General features: G+C 41.9%; 1 protein-coding gene across 1 annotated transcript in view; it reads left to right on the top strand.

Annotated features, from left to right (window-relative positions):
- The window catches only part of Dchs2 (dachsous cadherin-related 2), a 217946-nt gene that overhangs the window by 104372 nt on the left and 92690 nt on the right, over positions 1-20884 (top strand). Inside the window, exons 3-4 of the mRNA XM_045130640.1 lie at positions 4777-4968; positions 14503-14734. Of these exons, the coding sequence (XP_044986575.1) occupies positions 4777-4968; positions 14503-14734 (424 nt within the window). The remainder of the gene's footprint in view (positions 1-4776; positions 4969-14502; positions 14735-20884) is intronic.

Raw genomic sequence — 20884 nt, 5'->3', positions numbered from 1 at the left:
GTAAAAGGTAATTGAATGGAAGGGAGGGGTTGAGAGACACAGGGAGTGGTACCCACCAAGAGTGGATTCTAGGATGTAGGCCTCCTGAGCTCCCTCAGGTCTCCAGTTCATGTCCCGAGACTGAGATAACAGAATGGACGTCATCAAGTAACTTCTTGCTCTTAGTTCACTAATTATTCCTCAGGAAGTGGTGCATGAAGCTTCTTGTTTTAGCTTTCCCTGTGACTAAGAAAGCCTTTTCCATTTTGTAATTTTCAAATTGTCTGAAATTTTTATATCTGTTGCTAAATTGAAAGTCTCATTAAGATTACATATTAATCCTAATCATTCAAGACCCATTGTTAGTAGGGGATATGTTGGTAAGGAATAGTGGAGGGCTGAGGAGATGGCTCAGCTGTTTAAGGCACTTGCTTGCAAAGCCTACTGGCCCAAGATCACTTCCCCAACAACCCATGTAAAATGGGATGCAAATGTGGCACAAGCCTCTGGTGGTGTTTATTCACAACGTGAAAAGACCTGGTGCATGTGCGCGTGCGCACACACACACACACACACACACACACACACACACACACACATATGCAAAGGAAGAAAAAGTAAGGAAAGAAAGAAATAATAAATAAAAAAGAAAAGGAAGGATGGAGAAAGAGAGAATGGAAGGAAGAAAGATCAGGAAAGCTGGGTGATATTTCTAGGTGGTTGGTCCCAGCTTATGGATTGCCATGAGTTCGAGGCCACCCTGAGACTACCTAGTGAATTCTAGGTCAGCCTGGGCTAGAGTGAGACCCTACCTTGTAAAACCAAAAAAAAAAAAAAAGTTATATATATATGGATACATATATCTATATATATATGTGGAGAAATACCCTCTTCTTATATGTTCTGAGACATGGACTCTGAAACACCAACATAAACCGTGATCAGTACATTTATCCCACTTTCAATTCTCTATGTTTTGATCTACAGTGGAAGCAAGAAAACCTGCCTTTATGTATGCCAAAACACTTGTTCCTAACTGCTATTAAAATGAAGTTTTAATTAAAATTTATTTAAAAAATTTATTAAAATGAAGTTTAGTCCATTTTATTGTCTCCTAATCCAACCAGTTCATGAGACGTGTTGTCTTTGGGAACATAAGGTTAGGTAGTTATTGACAGCTGACAGAGTACAACACACCACATGTCAAATCTCTGTAGCAGGAAAATGTATGGATTTTCAGGTTCTGCCCATCTAATGAGAAGTCACTCAAAACTGTTAGCAGATTTCAGAGGATATGAGATATCTGAGACAGAGGAAGTGAATAGCTGTAGACTGCGACAGGATATAAGATTGCATTTGTTTGGAGTTTTGTCTGGCCTAGTTCTTCTGCACCTGACCGTTATTGGCATTTTGGGCCAGGTAACCTTCTGCCATGGAATCTGTCCCATGACTTGTGGAACAATTACCAGTGTTTCAGACCACAACCCGCTAGCTGCCAGTACAATATCCGCCCTGGCTGTGACGGCCAGAAATGTCTCCAAGCAATCCGGGGTACCCTGTTGGTTGAAAATCACCCCAGACGTCACATCTCACTTGTCCCACACAGCACGCTACAGAGATGGGCTTATGGGAAGCTTGGTTGTTGAAACGAGTTGGAGATGGAGTTTCATTTGGGAAGTGTAACTAAGGAATCAGCATTGCATATATATTGTGTAGATGAGAGAACAGATCTGTTTTTCCAATTTTAATTTAAAAGACTATAGTAATACCGAAAATCCAGAAATATTTATTAAAAATATTTTATAATTATTTATGAGAGAAAGGAGAGAGAGAGAGAGAATGGGTATGTTAGGGCCTCTAGTCACTGCAGACGAACTCCAGATGCATGTGCCACCATGTGCCTCTGGCTAACTTGGGTATTGGGAAAACAAACTTGGGTCCTTAGGCGGCAAGTAAGTGCCTTGACTGCTCATCCATCTTTCCAGCCCCCAGAAATATTTTTTTAGCCTCTCTCCAAAAAGCATAATTACAGAAATATGGTTGAATTGGAAGTTTTTTTCCCCAAAGCCATCCTGTTGCAAGTGGACACAGAGAGAGACAACTTTCCTGAGTTTAATTTTCCATTTGTTTAAATTTCACTACATGATAGAGACTATTCGGACACTTAAGCCATCCTGTTCATTGGTACTCATGTACAGGTTAAGTGGCACTGGGGACAGACACTTTGTTTATCCTATCCTCTACATTCCTTAGCTTCCTGTGCAGGGAAACGTGAATTGACATAAGCTGGGGACTGAGGAATTTACAGCCAACTGTCCCCTGCTTTTCGGTCCCGAGGCCCTATCAAGGTGAAGTGGATTAGACAAGGGAGTGTTCCTTGTGCCTATTGTGCGTGCTCTTCCTCTCTCCCAGGAACGCAGACGCTGGGCTTTCTTAGTTAATCTGATCACTTCACTTCCAAGTTCTTTCACTTTGTTTTTGTGCTACCCCAGGGGGAATTTGACCACACAAATCCCAGGTCCAGCCCTCATGGCTGGGACATCAGTGCTAGTGACCTTTCTTCACGTTAGCACTATTGTGGCTAGCAAGACACATGCCAAATGGATAGAAAGTTATTTGGTTTTAGTGACAAATCCATAAAGAGATAGACCCAAGTAAACTGAAAACAAAGTTCTGCTTGTATAAGGACAGGAATGCTATGAATAATGGCAAATTGTGTATAGTTCTTAATTATGCATATATAGGTATAGATGTATAAAGCTGAAGTTCAAATATATATATATACAGACATGATTTTAACTTATGTATTGAGAGGAATTAAAATGAAGAGGTTTGCACTTTCACAATAATGTAGTAGCCTAATGTCAATGAATGTATATGTCTCAATGACACTGTAAAAGCTTCAGGACAGCAGACAGAAACACACCCATAACCTGGGCGTGGTGGCGCACATCTTTAATCCTAGCACTTGAGAAGCAGAGGCAGGAGGATCACTGTGACTTCGAGGCCGCCCTGAGACTCCATGGTGAATTCCGGCTCTGCCTGGGCAGGAGTGAGATCCTACCTCAAAAAAAAAAAAAAAGAAAGAAAGAAACACAGTACCTTGGAGTCAGTCCAATATCTATATTATATTGTGCCTGGTTAAAATCTCTCCAAAATGTATCACTTTCAATTCTTCATCCAATCCTGATTGTGTCTTTCACAGTGCAGTTCAGTAAAGAGCAGAGTTACCCATGAGGGGGTGGGCATTATTTGGAATGTTCTTACACATGATGTAGGACACTCTGTTTAAGGAAGTGAGATCTGGGATTTTCTTTTCAGTAACTAAAACACAACATGGCAAGAGTTCGGGTGGCATGCAGCACAGATATGCCCGGACCATTAAGAGCTTGTCTCTGTTGTTACTGCCTGGGTAGGAATCCTTGGCAAGTTACCCAAGTTCCCTGGTTTGATTTTTCTGATCTGCAAATGGATATCTGATATGCCTATGTTATAGGCTATAAACATGTAAAAAACGTTAACACCTTAGGAGCACACCCCACCCGTTTGAACAGTCTTCCTCCCTCCCTCCTTTTAAATACTTCCCTTGTTCTCTCACTACCTCTTTCTTTCTCTTCCCTTAATTTGCTTCATTATTGTAAGTGCTATTTCGACCACTGCTGTTATTATTCAATGGGTTGTAAATCAAAGGAATTGTATTGAGCCGATGAACTCAAGAACTTCAGAGCTCTGTGCAGCCTGCCGTATTTCTCATAATGTAGACACCCTCTTCCACTTATACCTGAGGTCCAGTGGTCTAAGAATATTAATGGAAAAATTCTAGAAATACAGGTTTTCACTGCTATTCTTAGTAGTGTGATGAAATCTTGCATTGTCCTCCTTTCCACTAGGGACATAAATCATCTCTTTTCCCAGAATATTCACACCATATTGTTACGTGCTCCTGGGTTGAGAAGGCAATGAGAGAGAGAGAGAGAGAGAGAGAGAGAGAGGAATAGAGAGAGATCTTACATAATGTTTGTTTAGGTGTATCTGGGGTGTTGTAAATTTCACAGTGTACTTGCTTATAAATTGAACTTTATCATAGGTATGCACGTTTAAGAAAGAGCTAAGTATAGAGTTGGCTACTACTCTGTTTCAGCGCACACTAGGTTTTGGAATGCACCCCTCCCCCCTTGATGAAGAGGGTCCACTCGGGTATGTACATTGCATGGTTAGTACAAGCAACATGTGTGTTTTCATAATTCCAGCTGTTTCATGCTTTCTCCTGGGCACAGGCCTGCTGACAGAAAGGGCATGTAGTGGAGCAGAAGTGGCCTTCCCTGGGTCAGCTATCACTCTGTGCCTATGTACCTGCTTTGGTGAGCAGAGAATGACCAGTACGGCACTCCCTTGTGCGCACTGGGCAACCGTGGCAGTATGTGGTTGGCATGACTGTACAGGGCCCTGGCAGGGACATCATTCCCAACAGGAAGCCTAGCCTGTGCAGTGAGGTGCCTGCCCATGTCATCCCACAGGGTGAGTTCTGTCAACAGCGTTGGATTTCTACTCATCATGCCGCCTCATGCATTGATGGCATTGCTGCTCTCAAAGGACGAGGTATATGAATTATCTGATGGAGGACGAACGTGGAGACAGATTTGCCAGGCAGGGAAGAGGGAGAGGAGATAGCCTATGCTTCCTGAGTAGCTATGGGGTGACTTGGTGGCACAGTTGAATGATGGTCATAACTCAAGATCAGCTGAGCTGTCGTGCAGGCACATCTACAGCCTTACTGAACACCCCCCTCTCTCGCAGGTCAAAGCCTCGGATGCTGACGCAGGGCTCTATGGCGTTGTGGGGTATTCTCTCGATGATGGATTCCAAAGTTACAAGGCGCCTCCCATGTTCCAGATTGACCCACAGGATGGGCGAATCTGTGTGTCCCAAGATATTGACAGGGAACGGGATCCGACCACTTTTGATCTGCTGGTGAAAGCTAAGGATGGGGTAAGTCTTTCCATTTGACATCCTAAGCATCCTGAAAAGCAAGCCACCATACACACTTCCCAGAGTGGCAACAATGATCAAGTCGCTAACTGTGCTTCATGTATCCATGTCCTATGTCTTTCTCTAGAGTCTTCTTGAAGCTAATACCAGGCATTATATTACTTTATCCATCAGTACTTATAGACCATCTTTAACAAGTAATGACTTTAAAGAAAGCTCTGAGATACATTAGCAATAAATCTCTGGTAGCACCCAATATCTGTATCGTGTTAAATTTTCTGGCTTATCTAAGCACATATTTTAATTGGTTTATTTGAATCCACAGCTAGTATGCTCGCACATTAATTTGTTCTGTATGTCCCTTAAGTTTCAGCCCTGCCCTGGCCATGCCCACGACATTACTTGAGATACAAAAAAACAGGTCACATGTCCTGTAAATTTTCCATGTGTTAAAAGAGGTTGATTGCATTCTTGGAATTCGTTTAATTTGTTCTTTTATTTCTACCATTTCCTTCAAAGTAGCATTTAGAGCAGAAACCTGAGTAGTTCCCAGGCTCGTTCAGTGATGCGCATTTCCAGTCCTGTCAGGATGGACCATCATCTCAGCAGGGGCTGCAAAACGGTGACCTTCTATTGTTCTCTTACGCTTACTTCCTGGGCGGCTACAACCAAAGTGGTCTTACACGAACTCTTCATTGCTTGAAATATAATGTACACAGGAAAGGGAAGAGACCGCTGTTTTCCCTCATTATTTTTGCCATTTTTAGAATGGTCAGTTGACACTTTAACTGTCTCCAAATGTGACCATTTTTTTTTTTCCTAATCTGAATGTAAATTCCTGGATTCTTATATATTTGACACTGCTGACCTTTACTATTGTTCATATTGACCCAGATTTGACCACTCTTGACTAGGTTATGGTATCTGTTTAAAAGAACTCTTAAGTTGATATATAAAACGCATACAGAAAAGTGCATAAAATCCAATACCCAACCCTTCTCTTCCCCAGAATAACCTCTATTGACTTCTAACACCAAACACTGCTGTGCTGGCCTTTTAATTTTCATTTAGTGAAAATATGCAGTGTATTTTCAGTTTTTATTTTCTTTTGCTAGGAGAATCATTTACACTATTGTGTGCAGCAAGTCCACTCATCCTTACTAGTCTATACCATGCTTTTTATATGAATATATGATCATTTCCATTGATTCTCTAATTATTGGTATCCAACTTAGCTCTTACGAATAGCCTATTAACATTTTCTTAAAAATAAAATTACTTTTAAATTGATGCATAAAAATAAAATATGCATATTAGTGGAGTAATATACAGTGTTTTAATACATACATAATAATGTAATATTTTAATCAGGTTAAATATGCCCACCTGCTCAAACATTCATTATTGATCTTTTTGCTGTTGAGCCATCATGTCAGCCAGGAGAGTACTATTCACCTCCTAAAAGAATCAATTTATTCTCAGAATGAGCGTAGAAGGACACACCTAATCTTGGTAAAGGTAAAGATCATGGAGTTTCTGTCCTCTTTTTTTTTTTTTTTTTTTTTTTATTTCTTTATTTGAGAGAGGGAGAGAGAGAAGGAATGGTTGTGCCAGGGCTTCCAGCCACAGCAAACAAACTCCAGACACAAGCGCCACCTTTTGCATCTGCCTTACATGGGTCCTGTCGATCCTGGGTCCTTTGGTTTTGCAGGCAAACACCTTGACTGCTAAGCCATCCCTCCAGCCCCAAGTTTCTGTCTTCTAAGTTCTCTTAGAATCACATGATTGGAAATGGGTTATCAAGATTCTTAAACTTCTAACAGCTTCCTGACCTTCATTTGTTTGACCTAAAACTACTTGCAATGTACATTATGTTTACCTGAAATGCACATACACATACGTATGTGAAATATGTGGGATTATGTGTCTATATGTCCATGCACATCCTTTGTATCTGCAAACACAAGTAAGCATTTATGCCTATGCACACGTATGGAGTTTTCCAGCATGTAGCCATCACTGTGTAATCTTCATGAAATTTCTGTTACACTGTGGTTTCAGCAGATTTTTCTCTGCATCTCCCATAAAAGTACTGAGCAATATTGACTGGCATTACATTGCTCAGACACTCATCATCCAAAAGGCTGGTAAAAATGGTAAATAAAAATTGATAAGGGAAAAACTAGTAATGACTTGGTAGCCTGCCCCTAAATATAACCTGAACTGGGTCCATAAAATAAATTAATTCAGATGTGATATGTAAACTTGGAGCCATGGACTTTGGTTCCTAATGAATTTACTTAAAACAAAGAGCTGAACCTTGACAGAAGTCCTTTAACTTTTTGTGATCATGCTGACAATCTGTGTTTCTTTTCCTTAGCTTTTTTCTCTTTCTAATAAATGTCCTATTCGTCCTTGGTAAGAAAATTGCTGAAAACTCATTTGCAGGCAGTTCCTAAGAGATTTTTATCTGTCAGTGGAGTAATTTTTCTTATAAAATACCCTAGATGTTCTGTGCTGTTTTTCCAACTGCTCTATTTATCTTGATGACGAGTGTCAATATTTTTTTAAATCCAGTCACCTCTCCTACTTTGCTGACACTACATCTGAAATGTCCTATTTTTGCCCCCACTGTTGCTGATACTGCTGTGTATCTCATGCACCAAAGCCACGGTAAGGATGCTGTGAAATTACATAATGGAAACAAATAATTGCACTGTGATGGCAATCAAGTAGTTTTCCACAATACGGCTCTATAATTCTATTATCCCGTCCTTATAAAAAAGTTTTATATTTCTTTTTTACCTCATGTATTCCCAATGGAGTTCTTATTTGTGGATTTAGGGTTTTTATTAACATCTTTCCCTTTATTTTCTGATCACTTTCTGCATTCTGTAGTTGAAATATATGTCTGAGATAAAACATTCCAGCTCCATCACGCCCGTTTACTGGAGGCTTAAAGAAAGATTTGACAGATATAAAATGTAGAGAGTAAATTGGCCTGATGCCTCCACACTATTTATATTCATGATGAGAGGTGGATATTGAAATTATGCTATGTGATATGTATGCACGCTGAATCCAGAGAGCAAAAGTTCTCGGTAAAACAGTTAATTCTTTCAAATTCTAGTGGCTTATTACTTCATAAAGTGTTCAAGCTCTTTTACCCTGCCTTTGTTTTACTGATGGCCACTCCCACGCCCGCCATTCCAAGAATGCAATTGCCCAATAACTAGACGTTTTGTGGGCTGTATCTACAATGGATCACCCACCATTCTTTCATATACTGCACATACTGCAGGGAAGGGATGTGAAATGTCTTATATACCACTTTCTTCCTTCCTATCTGCAAAACATTACATGTCTCCACCACAATCCACATTTTCATTCTCACCCTGCTCAGTTCAACTTGCAACTCATTATAAACTAAATTTTGTCTTTGTCTCTTTATCTCCTAACCCTGATGGTTAGCCTGTGACCTGAGGGCACCAATTCTCTTCCTTCTCAGAGATTCCCAGGACGCCACTCATTATAATCCTGGACATGGTGCTTGTTGCCTAGCATCCAAGTTACTTCTTTTCCTTTCTCTATCAACTCACGTCGGAATCTAACAGACATACCTCTGTTTGTTGCTGTAACCAGCCCTTAACCCTTAGGACCTTTAAACCTAGCTCACGTCATCATCTTTCTTTCCACCAGTGCATTAGCCATCTTTACATCACTGCAAGAAAACACCTACAATGATTATTAGCTCTTTTTATTTGAGATGATGGGGTGTGTGTGTGTGTGTGTGTGTGTGTGTGTGTGTGTGTGTTGGTTGCTAGTATATACACAGCTATGCAAACAGATGTGGATGTATTTTCTCTTTAGAATCTCTCTGGATATGGGGCTGAGTTTTACATGAACCCCAACAATACACTAGTTTCTGCTCCACATAGGACTGGGGATACAGATGTGTGTGGCCACACCCACGTTTCCATGGGTCCTGGGGAAATGAATTTGAGGAGTCTTAGGCCCTCATGCTTACAACAAGTGCTCTTACATGCTGAGCCTTCTAATAATTAAACTGTAAAGAGAAAAAGTTCAGCTTGGTTCATGGGCTGAAGGTGTGAGCCTGTGATTGAGTGGACCTGTTGATTTAGGCTGCTGGAAAGTCCTCAACATATGACAGAGTAAACAGCCCATCTCCTGATCCAGAAAACAAAGAGACAGAGGCCAGAGTCCCACCATCCTCGCCAAAGGCACATCCCCAGGGACCTAAGGACTTCCCACAAGGACTCATAGCCTAAAGATCTACAGCATCTCCCAACAGTGCCACCCTGGGGACCAAGCCCTTAACACATGGGCCTCTGTGGAGACCTTCACCATCCAAACTAGAGCAACCAGTGCATTCTACCATTTCTTGGCTCTTTTACTTTCCCAAGCCCCCCCAAATCCCAAGCCTCCTCATTCTCTGGGTTTCTCACTTGCAAAACTCACCACCAGCACTCACCCCCTCCCAGAAGTCTTGATTTCAAGCGTGTTCTCCTCAACTGCCACTGTTGGTAGTTCTTCCCCCAGGGTGCCCGACTTTAACATTGCCAGCTCCATTGCCCAGAAATTCTCCTGGTAGAAGCCTAGCTTGTCTTCTCAGCACTAGGCTTTTTCTGACCTTGTGTCTCTCAGTAGCTGGAAACACCTGCAATCGAGGAACATGGCTGCTTGAGAGTTCTTTCCTAAGCACCAACAAGCCTTTCTTCTACCTGTCTCTGCTTGTCCCTCCAGGCTTCAAAGTACCATCCACTCCAACCTTCTCTAAGATTTCACTTTTATATTGACTTTTTTTCTTTTTCCTGAACCATCAGTGTTGCAAATTCTCTTGTGTGGCTTCAATAAGCAAACGCGGCATAATAGTAATTGATACCTTAATAGCTAGACACATCTTAATTTCATATGCTTTCTTAGAAATAAAACTTTTAGAACATTTTATTACTTTTCTCTGTTTCATAGCAAACATGTCTTCTTTATTCCACTTTCAAAGTTCATATATTCATCCTTTTCTCCCTACCTCTCTAGAAAAGCTGTGTTTATCAGCAGGATTATGATTTATTTATTTTCATTTCATTCAACCTTTCAATGAATATGAAAACAGTCTTTGAATGCCTCTTAACTTAGCTTTGGAGACGTAAAATTGATATTTCTTTTCTTTAGGAAGCTGAGGCCTCATTTCTCTTCATCTTTTGTACATGGGGTTTAGACTGAAATGCATTGGCATAGAAAGCTCCGTAGAATGCAAGGAGACTCATGAGAGCTATGAGTTGTGAAGAACAGACATTAATATTCTACTATGTAAAAATCCCAGAAAGCAAGTACGAAGAGAAAAGAAAGTAGATAATTTCCGAGGTAGAAATATCAGTAGGAAAATTTACATATCAGCTGACTGCCCGAGGCAAACTTCCAAGTCTTTTACAGCTTGGAGCATTCTAGATGTACTTACACTTTTTTTGTTTGTTTGTTTGTTTTTGGTTTTCAAGGTATGGTCTCACTCTGCTCCAGGCTGACCTGGAATTAACTATGTAGTCTCAGGGTGGCCTTGAACTGGTGGCAATCCTCCTACCACTGCTGGTATTAAAGGTGTGCGTCACCACACCCAGCAAGATGTACTTACACTTTTTACAGCCTAATTTGAGAGAGATTGCTTAGGAGTCTCTTAACATGATTTCAAAACTTAATTGATTAAAATTAACCAAAGTGACCTATGATTTGTTGATGGAAACAATGAGGTACAATTAATATTCATGCAAGAATTTAGGGGATGTGTTAGTTGCATGTTACAATGCAACAAATTATTCCGCGAGTTAATAGTTTAAAGTAACATAGTTGCTAAGAGCCAGGAGCATCGGGGTGGCTGGCTGGAGTGGTACTGCCAGGAGTGCTTCTATCAGAATAGTTTCTACGTGCTGGGCAGAAGGTTGTTACAGAGCCTTGGGAAGGGAACTCATTAAGAGGCTGGAGAAATGTGTTCATTTAACTTTCTTCATACTGTATCTTATAGGATAATGGCTTCCTAACATGCTCCTTCCAAAGAGCATTCTAGCTGGGTGGGGCGATTCATGCTTACTTTAATCCCAGCACTGGGGAGTCGGAGACAGGAGGATCTCTCATGAGTTCAAGGCCAGCCTTGAGCTACAGAGTGAGTCCCAGGTCAGCTTAGACTAAAGTGAGACCCTGCCTTCCAAAACAAACAAACAAAATCAAAATAAAACAAAAGAGAGTTTTATGGTCCAAAATGTATGTATAGGGTCACGACTTGACATGACTATAGCCATCTTGATTGTGACTTATCCCAAGTCCTGTGTCATAAAGTCATTAATACAGTCAGCTGAGCATTTTGTGTTGTTAGCTATAATGTCTCATATAGGGATTTGGGAAGAAAACATTAGATCTTGGAATTTTTATCCTTTAAGATTTCATTTTTAGTGTAACTAATTACTAATATGATAATAAGTATAAACAATTTGTTAATAAATAAAGACATAAAGCACTGAAAGACACACCAGGTTTTCACTGATGGAGTCCACTGCATGCTGAGTGAAGTCTGTCCTTCTTAGCTTCTGATTACTCAAGTCCAGGAGGTAGTCAAGGCTAAAACAGCCTCTGTTCGGTGTTCATGGGTCATTTTGTAATACATCTGTATGTGATGTAGCCCCACAATGCTATACCTTTGTTACTAAGGCTCCAAAAACTTAACTGCTGAGAGAACGGATGGGAACTTATATGAGACTGATCATGGTTTTTAAATCCTTCTCAGTGTGTCTATTCATACATTCTGTCATGAATTGTGAACTGCTTGAACACAGGGCACTGCCCCAGACACTACTGAATTTATATGTGCACTGCATGACCCTTCTAAACTGCCAACAATGCAAAATTCCAACATTAAATCTGTCTAACCCTAAGTATTTAGGACAAGGAGTCTGTGAGATCTTGTGTGCGGGGGTGGGGGGGGGAAGGCACTGTTTCTGCTGGGTTGGACATGCTCATTATTGCTTTCTTAAGTCAGAGTGGCTGTGACCACTGGCTGGAAGCACTCATGAGATTGAGCCTACTGATATCCCCACGAGGACGTAGACTTTACACCACAGAAAAATGCTGACCCTTTGATTCACAGGACATCACAGTCAACGGCTCAGAAGAACTTAGTTCCAGTTCAGATCTGCCACATATGGTCTTGGGCATCTTGAGCAAGTCACCAGCCTCTCTGGTTCCTTGTCGCAATAGAAGAGAAGCCACAGAGATTTGTAAAAAGAGAGATGATAAGTATGGAAAGGATAAGTGATAGAAATGCCAGTTAGAGAATTCATAACTAGTTCTCAGAAGAGGGAAGCTCCCCTATGTGATTAAGTCAGCAAACAGTGGATTTACATTACCAAAAAACAAAATGGTGCGACTGAAATCTTTTAATTATTTCCTTGTGAAAACATACATTGTTCTATGACAGTTTATTCTCTTTGTTGTCTAGCTAGCACTGGCTTATTTTATTTTTTAAATAGGGTTATCTTATTTGGAATCGTCATGGAAATAAGATCTCTGTTCACCTGGTGGTGTATTAATAGCTTCTGCATATCTTCCTTCTTTTTATTCCTTTGCTTACCTGCCTTCTCAGTCCCTCTTCTACTCCAGTGACCGCCTGAGCCCAAGGAGAACGCAGTAGGATAGGGAGAAGGAGGGAGGGATCAAAGGTGAGAGGCCAGGCATCCAGCACAGTCGGCTGTGTGTCAGATGTCCCCAAGGAGTCTCTACACAGTGGCGGTCAGCCCGTGGCCACCGTGTCCGCGTCTCTTGGGGTTAGTGCCGCTTGTCTGCATTCGCTGGGGATGGAAGCCCTTCTCTCCCAGTACATGACCAGCGCTGATCACCTCATTACTTCTGCTCATGAGCAGTCATCATGTCCCCTGCTCTTGTCAGTGACTGTCAGCACTCTGATACATTTTTCATCTCTGAGAGAGCATGGAAAAATCATGTTCATTTTAATCATGTATTTCTCAGTCCTTCCTTTTTATTCCCAAAAGCGTGGTGGACATGGAACCACAGGGCGTGAGAGCCACGTCCAGATTCATGATTAACTTCACCCCCAGCCACGTGGTCCCTCTGCGCCCCGTGTCTCACAGCCCTTTTTCTCTTGCCAAGCCTCCTTCTCTGTTCTTCCATTTCCTCTTGACTCAGTGCCTCTGCCACACCAGAGAAAGGGAACAAAAAGAAAGAAGACAGGAAAGGGAGGGGGGGGCACAGGAGTGAGAGCCCAAAGGCTATTGTGACTTAGCAAGGATTTTTGTCAAAGCTGAAAGTCTCAAAAATGTCCCAGATGCAAATGGAAAATGGTGTCTGCAAACGGGAACAGATGTTTCACTTCGGAGCGGTGACGACAAGGATGGCTCCCTCCTCGGTGCTGGATGGAGCCGGCATAAAATAAACACGCTTCCCTGCTCTCTAACGCTCGAAGCCTGCTCCCCACTCCTGCCCCCGCCGCCCTCCCGTCCCCCCTGAGCCGCCCGTAGAGCAGCAGTTAACGCTGAGGTGCCCCAGCATGACAGAGCCCTGGTGCTTGCAGAACACCACGGTGGCCCTCTAGGGCTCGTGCTGCCTCTCTGCCATCATCCCCCGCCTTCCTTGCCCTGTCACCTCCTCTCCAGGGAGACGCTCCGTGCTCCTGCGTCAGAGATTTTGCACTGGGTCCTTCCTCTGTGTGGTAATCTTTTCTTCCAGGTGATGGAAGCCTAGCTCCCTCATGGAGGCCTGTCTACCCTCAAATATGATTTTTAAAAGATATTTTATTTTTATTTATTTATTTATTGACAGAGAAAGAGGGAGAGAGAGAGAGAAAGAAAGAGAGAGAAAATGGGCATGCCAGGGCCTCCAGACACTGCAAACAAACACCAGACATGTGTTCCCCCTTTTGCATCCGGCTTATGTGGGTCCTGGGGAATCGAACCTGGGTCCCTTGGCTTTGCAGGCAAACGCCTTAACCGCTAAGCCATCCCTCCAGCCCAAATTGTGATTTCTTAGTGAAATTTTCATGCCATGCTATGATATAGGAACTCATATCCTAAAATAAGACTAAAACCACCATATATGAATATGTATATTATTTATATATGTGTAAAGGCTATTTTACGATCATTGTTAATTATTGTGTCCCTGTACCACACACACAACAAACCCACATGCACACACACACATTCATTTCATTGTTTTTAAGTCTATTTGGGTCTGGAGAAATGGCTTAGCAGTTAAGACACTTGCCTGTAAAGCCAAGGACCCAGGTTCAATTCCCCAGGACCCACATACATAAGGTGGCACACATATCTGGCATTTATTTTCAATGGCTAGAGGCTCTGGCACACCAATTCTCTCTCTCTCTCTCTTTCTCTCTGTCTCTCAAAATAAATAAATGAAACTTTAAAAATTTAAAGCCTTTGGGGGATTGTTGTTGACAATGCTGTATACGAGTGTTCAGCCGAGACATGTTGTAATACCTGTTCGTTCATCTCAAAGGGTGGTCTAAGTGCCCAAGCTTTCGTCCGCGTGGAGCTGGAGGATGTGAATGACAACCACCCCGTGTTTGCCCCATCAACCTACATGACCAGCATCAGTGGCCAGAGCCAGCCAGGCACTGAGGTCATCAACGTATTTGCCAGTGACAGGGATTCTGGGACGTATGGGACGGTGGCGTATGAACTCATTCCCGGAGACCTGTCGTCTCTTTTTACCATTGACTCCACCACAGGTATGTGATCTTGAGACAGTTTTTACCCTCTGTTTAGTAAACTTCTTCTGAACTATTTAAACAGTCAAAATAAAAGTAGAAAAGTGATTTTCTAAGACAGGGGTCTTACAGGTTCAACTTTGTAGAGGATACTGTGGTGAATCATTGTTGTTATTTATTTTATTTGCAGGGAGGAGAGAGAGAGAAGGAGAAAGGGAGGGAAAGAGAAGAGGGGACAGAATGGATATACCATGGCTTCTTGCCACTGCAGATGAACCCCGGATGCATGCACTTAGAGCATGCAGTTTTATGTAGGTACAGGGGAATTGAACCTCAGCCGTCAAGCTTTGCAAACAAGTACCTGTAACCGCTGAGTGTCTGCCCAGCCCTGCCATGTGCATTGAAGAAAAGGCTGGTGTTTGTCATTTGCTAAGACCTGAATCTAAGGCCCAGCTTTGTTTGTTTTGACCTTGTAACTTTTGGTGGTCTCAGCTTCCCAGTACTGCTAATAATTACAATGTTGCAAAGTCGGTGTGAGAACTAAAGGCAGTAAATATTTGGAAACCATTAGCCAGTTGTATTTATTTTGCAAATGTTCATCTCCCTTAGTTCGTGTGAACATTCAATCTAAGGATGGCAGCCTAATTTCAATGTCTTAAAAGATGTTAGTAGGTTAGAGCTGAGGTACAATAGCTGCCTTTCTTTGTTCTAGCATCTGCATTTCTTTTGACCTTTGGGTTTTAGTTTTCCTGTTTCTAAAATGATACCTAAAGTTCTTTTTGTTCCTCCACACTGTCATTGCATATCCGCCAAAGAACTCCAGTGGGCAAACAGAATCTCCTAGAATAATAAATATCTGAGAGATTATCTTCACTTTCTGCTCGCTTGTTGCTAACAAAGTAATGTTGGGAATATTTGGTTCCAAGAAAGCTCCAAATTCCAAGTATACTGTTTTATAATACTTTTAAGATACCTAGAGGTATTTTGATTGCAAAATGAAGCTATAAGACAAGAGTTCTTTTCTCTTTCACGTGTCTTCACCAGATCTGAGAAATGGACCACAGGAGTTTCTCTTGTAAAGACAATGATTGTGCCAGCCAAGGATGAAGAAAGACATTGCACATTGCCTTACTCTGTCTATACAACGTCTTTGTGATAACCACTGGCGTTTAAAGCCAGTCAACTTCTGCACAGGAAATGCAGCCTGCTGAGTCAGTCTGTCCTTCCTCTCAGCCCCACAAGTTAGAGGCAATGCTCCGGCCTGGGTGCTGCTGGCTTGTGTGATGGCTGGGAATTCATTGTTTACCCTGGCACTCATTACAAGACAAAACTTTCTTGCTCAAAATAATCCACCGACATGTAGTTCCTTTAACATTTCAGAGATCTGAAGAGAATACTTTTGTAGGAAATTAAGTCTGCTTATCTTCGCTTTTTCAAAATTCATCTTAGCCGAGGTCCTTAACTGCCTGTAGAGTCATCAGGCCCCATAGGGCACTATCCTTGCCAAAACAATATATAGGTCAGCCATAATCGGGAAACAGGATCTAAAAGCACTGAGTGAATTGTTTTTAAAAGACAACAACAGACTCATCAGCCTGGCTTCCCTGGGAAAGCTTGAAGAATGAATGGTACTGCATTCTGTTTATAGAAGTGACTTCTGTCACCCTATGGTCCACAGCCAGCCCTGTGCTGCCCTTCCTGCGTGACAAAGACCATCACTAATCACAGAGAATACCTTCTCGGGCTGTTATCTAGGAAAATACTACAGGTTATCCTTTCATTTCTTTCCTTTTTAAAAGCAAAGACCAAATTTGTAATGGAAATAGCCTTGGGTTACTATTGTTGGCAATTTCAATGGCCGTGAATTTAGGTGGAAGACATTTCTCAAGCAAATAGCATTTGGGATTTGGCTGTATTTAATCACATATTGTGAGTGATCCAGTAGGCCTGGTAATGGTTTATTTTAACCTTTAGAGAATGGAGCAGCATCATGACTAGCTGTGGGAAAGGGATGTTCAGAGAACAGACAGTCTCCATCCCGAACCACTGAGTTCCAGAAACCCACTTGTGGAACCTGAGAACTCGTGTATGCTTTTGGCGCACCAAGAGGTGCGTTACCATATGCATAAATTATGAAATGATTAAATCAAGCTAATGAGCATCTATCGAGTCACATATTTCTTTGTAGTGAGCATATGTAAGATCTTTCTTGGTAATTTTTAAGTATACAGATTACAATGAATTATAGTCAATATATTACAATAGAGCTATAGAAATTATTATCCTTATGATAGAACTTATTATCTGACTTAAACTAAACGCCTTTTGACCAGTCTTTTGTTTTCCCCAATTCTAGCTCATGGTAACTTCTCATTCTACCTTCAGCTGCTACAAAATTGACATTTTTGGTTCCACATACCAGTGAGATCAGGCAGTTTGTCTTTCTGCACGTGGCTTATTTCCCTCAGCAAAATGTCCCTTAGGTTTGCCCATGTTGACGCAAAGATGGAATGTCAGTCGACCAAAGATACCTGTTAATAATAAGCTTGGTCCTAGGACTGTGGCTCTGCCAGTAAGTGTTTGTGCCATCAGTGAATATATGGCATCCGGAAATAACTGGAAAATGGTTTAAATTCTTCCTACAGCCTTCTAAGAAATCGCATGGAAGTTTTACTGATAACATGAAACAAAGCTTAATTTAAAATCATTGTTGAGATGCAGTGCGGTCGGTAACCCTGTGGCATTCCACCCTTTTTTCTTTAGGGCTCTTAGACTCTCTCTTAGGTTACTTCTGTGGAAATTTTATCTTTTCTCCCCTCCTTTTATTTCTTGATTTATGCTATTTCCTTCCAGGTGTCACTCTGCCCTTTACCTTAGCAATGCCAGCCTCAGCGTCTTTGGCAACTCTCCCTTCCTAAACTCCATCCTCACTGGGTGGGCAGGAGGAAGAGGGGTCTTGCCCAGCCCTGACACCTGATGAGTCCATCTACCCACGATGGCTCCTGAAATCCTCACACATCTCTTCGGGACAGCCACTCTTTTCCTTTGGGGGCTCTGCGACTCCTTTCATATGGACGATTTCTATACCAGACGATGTTATTTTACATAATTTGTGCTGCAGGATCATGTTTTTCTGAAGATGAGAGATTACTCATTGATCTGTCTGTGCCACGACGAGACTCATGCATTAAAAATAGAGCTCTTTGACTTACTGAGTTCGTCTGGTAAGAGAAATGTTTTGGAGAAAACTGGAAAGGGGTATGGCCATGTCATGGTTGTTTTCTCTTGTGGGTTTATCTTCCTGTTCTGTTTTTGGTTTTCTAAGTTTGTTGTTGATCCAAAAAATATTTTTGGAGGATGTGTTTGGGCACTCAGAGAGAGATACTGAATTGAGCCTTCACGTCTCCTATTCTCAGCTCATTGGCTTGCTTTGATGTGGGCACAATGCAGACCATTCTGTTTTGAGTTTTAAAGGAAGGAACACAAGCAGTGTGCTTATTAATAGCTTGCTTTCGTGTATTTTCATCCCACTTTATAAATAAGATGTAAAATATTTTCCTGTATTTTTGAAGTAATCTCTTTAGGAGCATTAAAACCAGCAACGCATTGTTATTTGAATTTGTCCTCTTTATTTGGTAGGTTTACACTAAAGAGAAACTTGACTGGCAATTTGGATTCCTTTAAGGTGACAGTTTCAAGCATTTGGGTTGAGCATTTACTGCCCCCTAAAACTTATGGTTTTATTACGGCTACTTTTGATTAAACGCTTGTGTTTTACCTTTTGCTTTAAAAAAAAAAATAGAAGCATGGTAATTATATAAGGAAATCCATTAAAGTCCTATAAAGAATGTAGCATATCTACTCAAGGCAAATAACAGAAGCAAGGGCGTCTGTGAGACTCATCGATGTGATCATGGTGTAGCAGGTTCTGTTCTAGGTGTTCAGAATAAACCAGTGAATAATGCAGACAGACCTTCCTCTCATAACGCTTTGAGCAATAGGGTCACATTGCCTATCCTGCTGTCTGGTCTGGGTGTGTAGTGCTTAGCACTACAAAAGAACAAATAATCAAGAGTTAACATACTGCCAGGCCAGGGCAGCCATGCCTCAGTGTTTCAGGCAATCACTTGTTTCTGTGGGTCGTGTGGATTTTAACAAGTCATGTGGCATGGGCTGGTTTTCTTTATTTCAAGGGTAGGTTCTTTCCTGATATTCATTTTGTACTCAGATTTCATATCATATGAAGATTCTCATAATTCTTCCTGACTTCCATTTTCCTGCACTCAACATTTGATGTTCTGCTATGTATTTAATAAATTAATACCATACCTCACTGTAGAAGGATGCAAGCCCGCTCATGAAAAATATATAATGATTTTCTTGTTTATGCAAGACAGAGTCTGAGATTAATCGTGAGCACCTAATAAGTAAGTGTTACTTTCAAAGGAAACAAAGGCATGGGAGAGAATTTTCTCAGTAGCTTTCTCATTACAAGATCCTAGACAGCCAGATGGAAAGATTTTTATGAACCAGCTGAGATTGAAATTGTAGGTGGAGGGGATCCAGTGACTTGTCTAAAGGTTGAAAGAGGCGATGTATGGTCAAGATGGTTAAGATAATGTTTCAAACCAGGCGTGGTGTTCTAGGAGGAAAGGGTTCATTTCAGCTCATGGTCTCAGGGACGTCTCATCATGGAGGAAAGCATGGCCCAAGCAGAGGCTGGGCTTGGAACAGAGGTGATAAACACCCAGGTTTTCCCTCAGTGACACGCCTCCTCTAGCATGACTCCACCTCCCAAATTGCCACCAGGTAGGGATTGAGGACAAGGCTTAATCATAAACACATGAAGCTGTGGGACACTTTCCGTTCCTACCACTGGCAGTTTGTAGGTCTGAACAATACTTGGTATTTCTCCTGGATACAGATGATTTCTCTCTCTCTCTCTCTTTCTTTCTTTCTTTTTTTTTCTTTTCTTTTTTTTTTTTTTTTATGTAGGGTCTCACTCCAGCACAGCCTGACCTCGAATTCACTCTGTATTCTCAGGGTGGCCTTCAACTCACAGCAATCTTCCTACTCTGCCTCCTGAGTGCTGGGATTAAAGGTGTGCGCCACCATGCCCAGTTTAATACAGATGATTTCTGAGGGAGAGAGGGATACGGGGTTGTCTTTGGATTCTGTCTCAGGACCAGACGACCTGCTACCAATTCTGCAGCAGACTAATAATAAACAATCCCAGCACTTATATATTCACTTCTGCTAAGGTAGCTTCTGATTATAAATTAGAAAGTTGATCAAAATGAAAACAAAGAAGAAGAAAAAACAGCAACAGGATGGTATCTGCTATAATTTGAGTATTGAATGTCGCCAACGGGCCCACATGTTAAAGGCTTGGCCTTCAGCCCGTGGTGCTTTGGGAAATTAGGGGAAGCTTTAGGCAGTGAGGCCTTGTCAGGGTGTAAAGGATCTTATATGGGTGCCTTGAAGGGCATCTTGGGACCTTACTCCCTCTCTCTGACCACTGTAAGGTGAGCAGTCTCCTCTGTCTTCTCTGTCATCATGAGGTTCCATCTCCCCCTCCAGTCCCAAAAGCCATGTGCTCAACTTCCACAGACTGAAACCTTCAAGACTATGAGCCCCCAGAATCCCTTTTTACAAGCTGATTGTCTCAGGTATTTGTGACAGTAATGGAAAGTGGACTGGCCATGCCTGTAAGGGACAGTGAGTTGTTTTTTTAAAAAAATTTTTATTTATTTATTTGAGAGCGACAGACACAGAGAGAAAGACAGATAGAGGGGGAGAGAGAGAATGGGCGCGCCAGGGCTTCCAGCCTCTGCAAACGAACTCCAGACGCGTGCGCCCCCTTGTGCATCTGGCTAACGTGGGACCTGGGGAACCGAGCCTCGAACCGGGGTCCATAGGCTTCACAGGCAAGCGCTTAACCACTAAGCCATCACTCCAGCCTGGGACAGTGGGTTTTAAACTACAGCCCAGGCTAACGACAGCTGTGTGGGTGTTAGGTCACTGTGACAATGCCAGCCAAGGAAGAGCTTCCTTTCCCTCACCCACCCCTCGTGCCTTCTCTCCCTGCCCCTTTCTTGAATGCCGGACGTTCAGAAAGTCAATGACTGTTGACCCTACCTGTCACAGCAAGTGGAGAGTTCTAATATTACA

This window comes from Jaculus jaculus, chromosome 12 (assembly GCF_020740685.1).
Source record: "Jaculus jaculus isolate mJacJac1 chromosome 12, mJacJac1.mat.Y.cur, whole genome shotgun sequence".
Classification (NCBI taxonomy): domain Eukaryota; kingdom Metazoa; phylum Chordata; class Mammalia; order Rodentia; family Dipodidae; genus Jaculus; species Jaculus jaculus.
The sequence above is the reverse complement of the archived record's forward strand: the minus strand, read 5'-3'. Positions and strand labels throughout refer to the sequence as shown.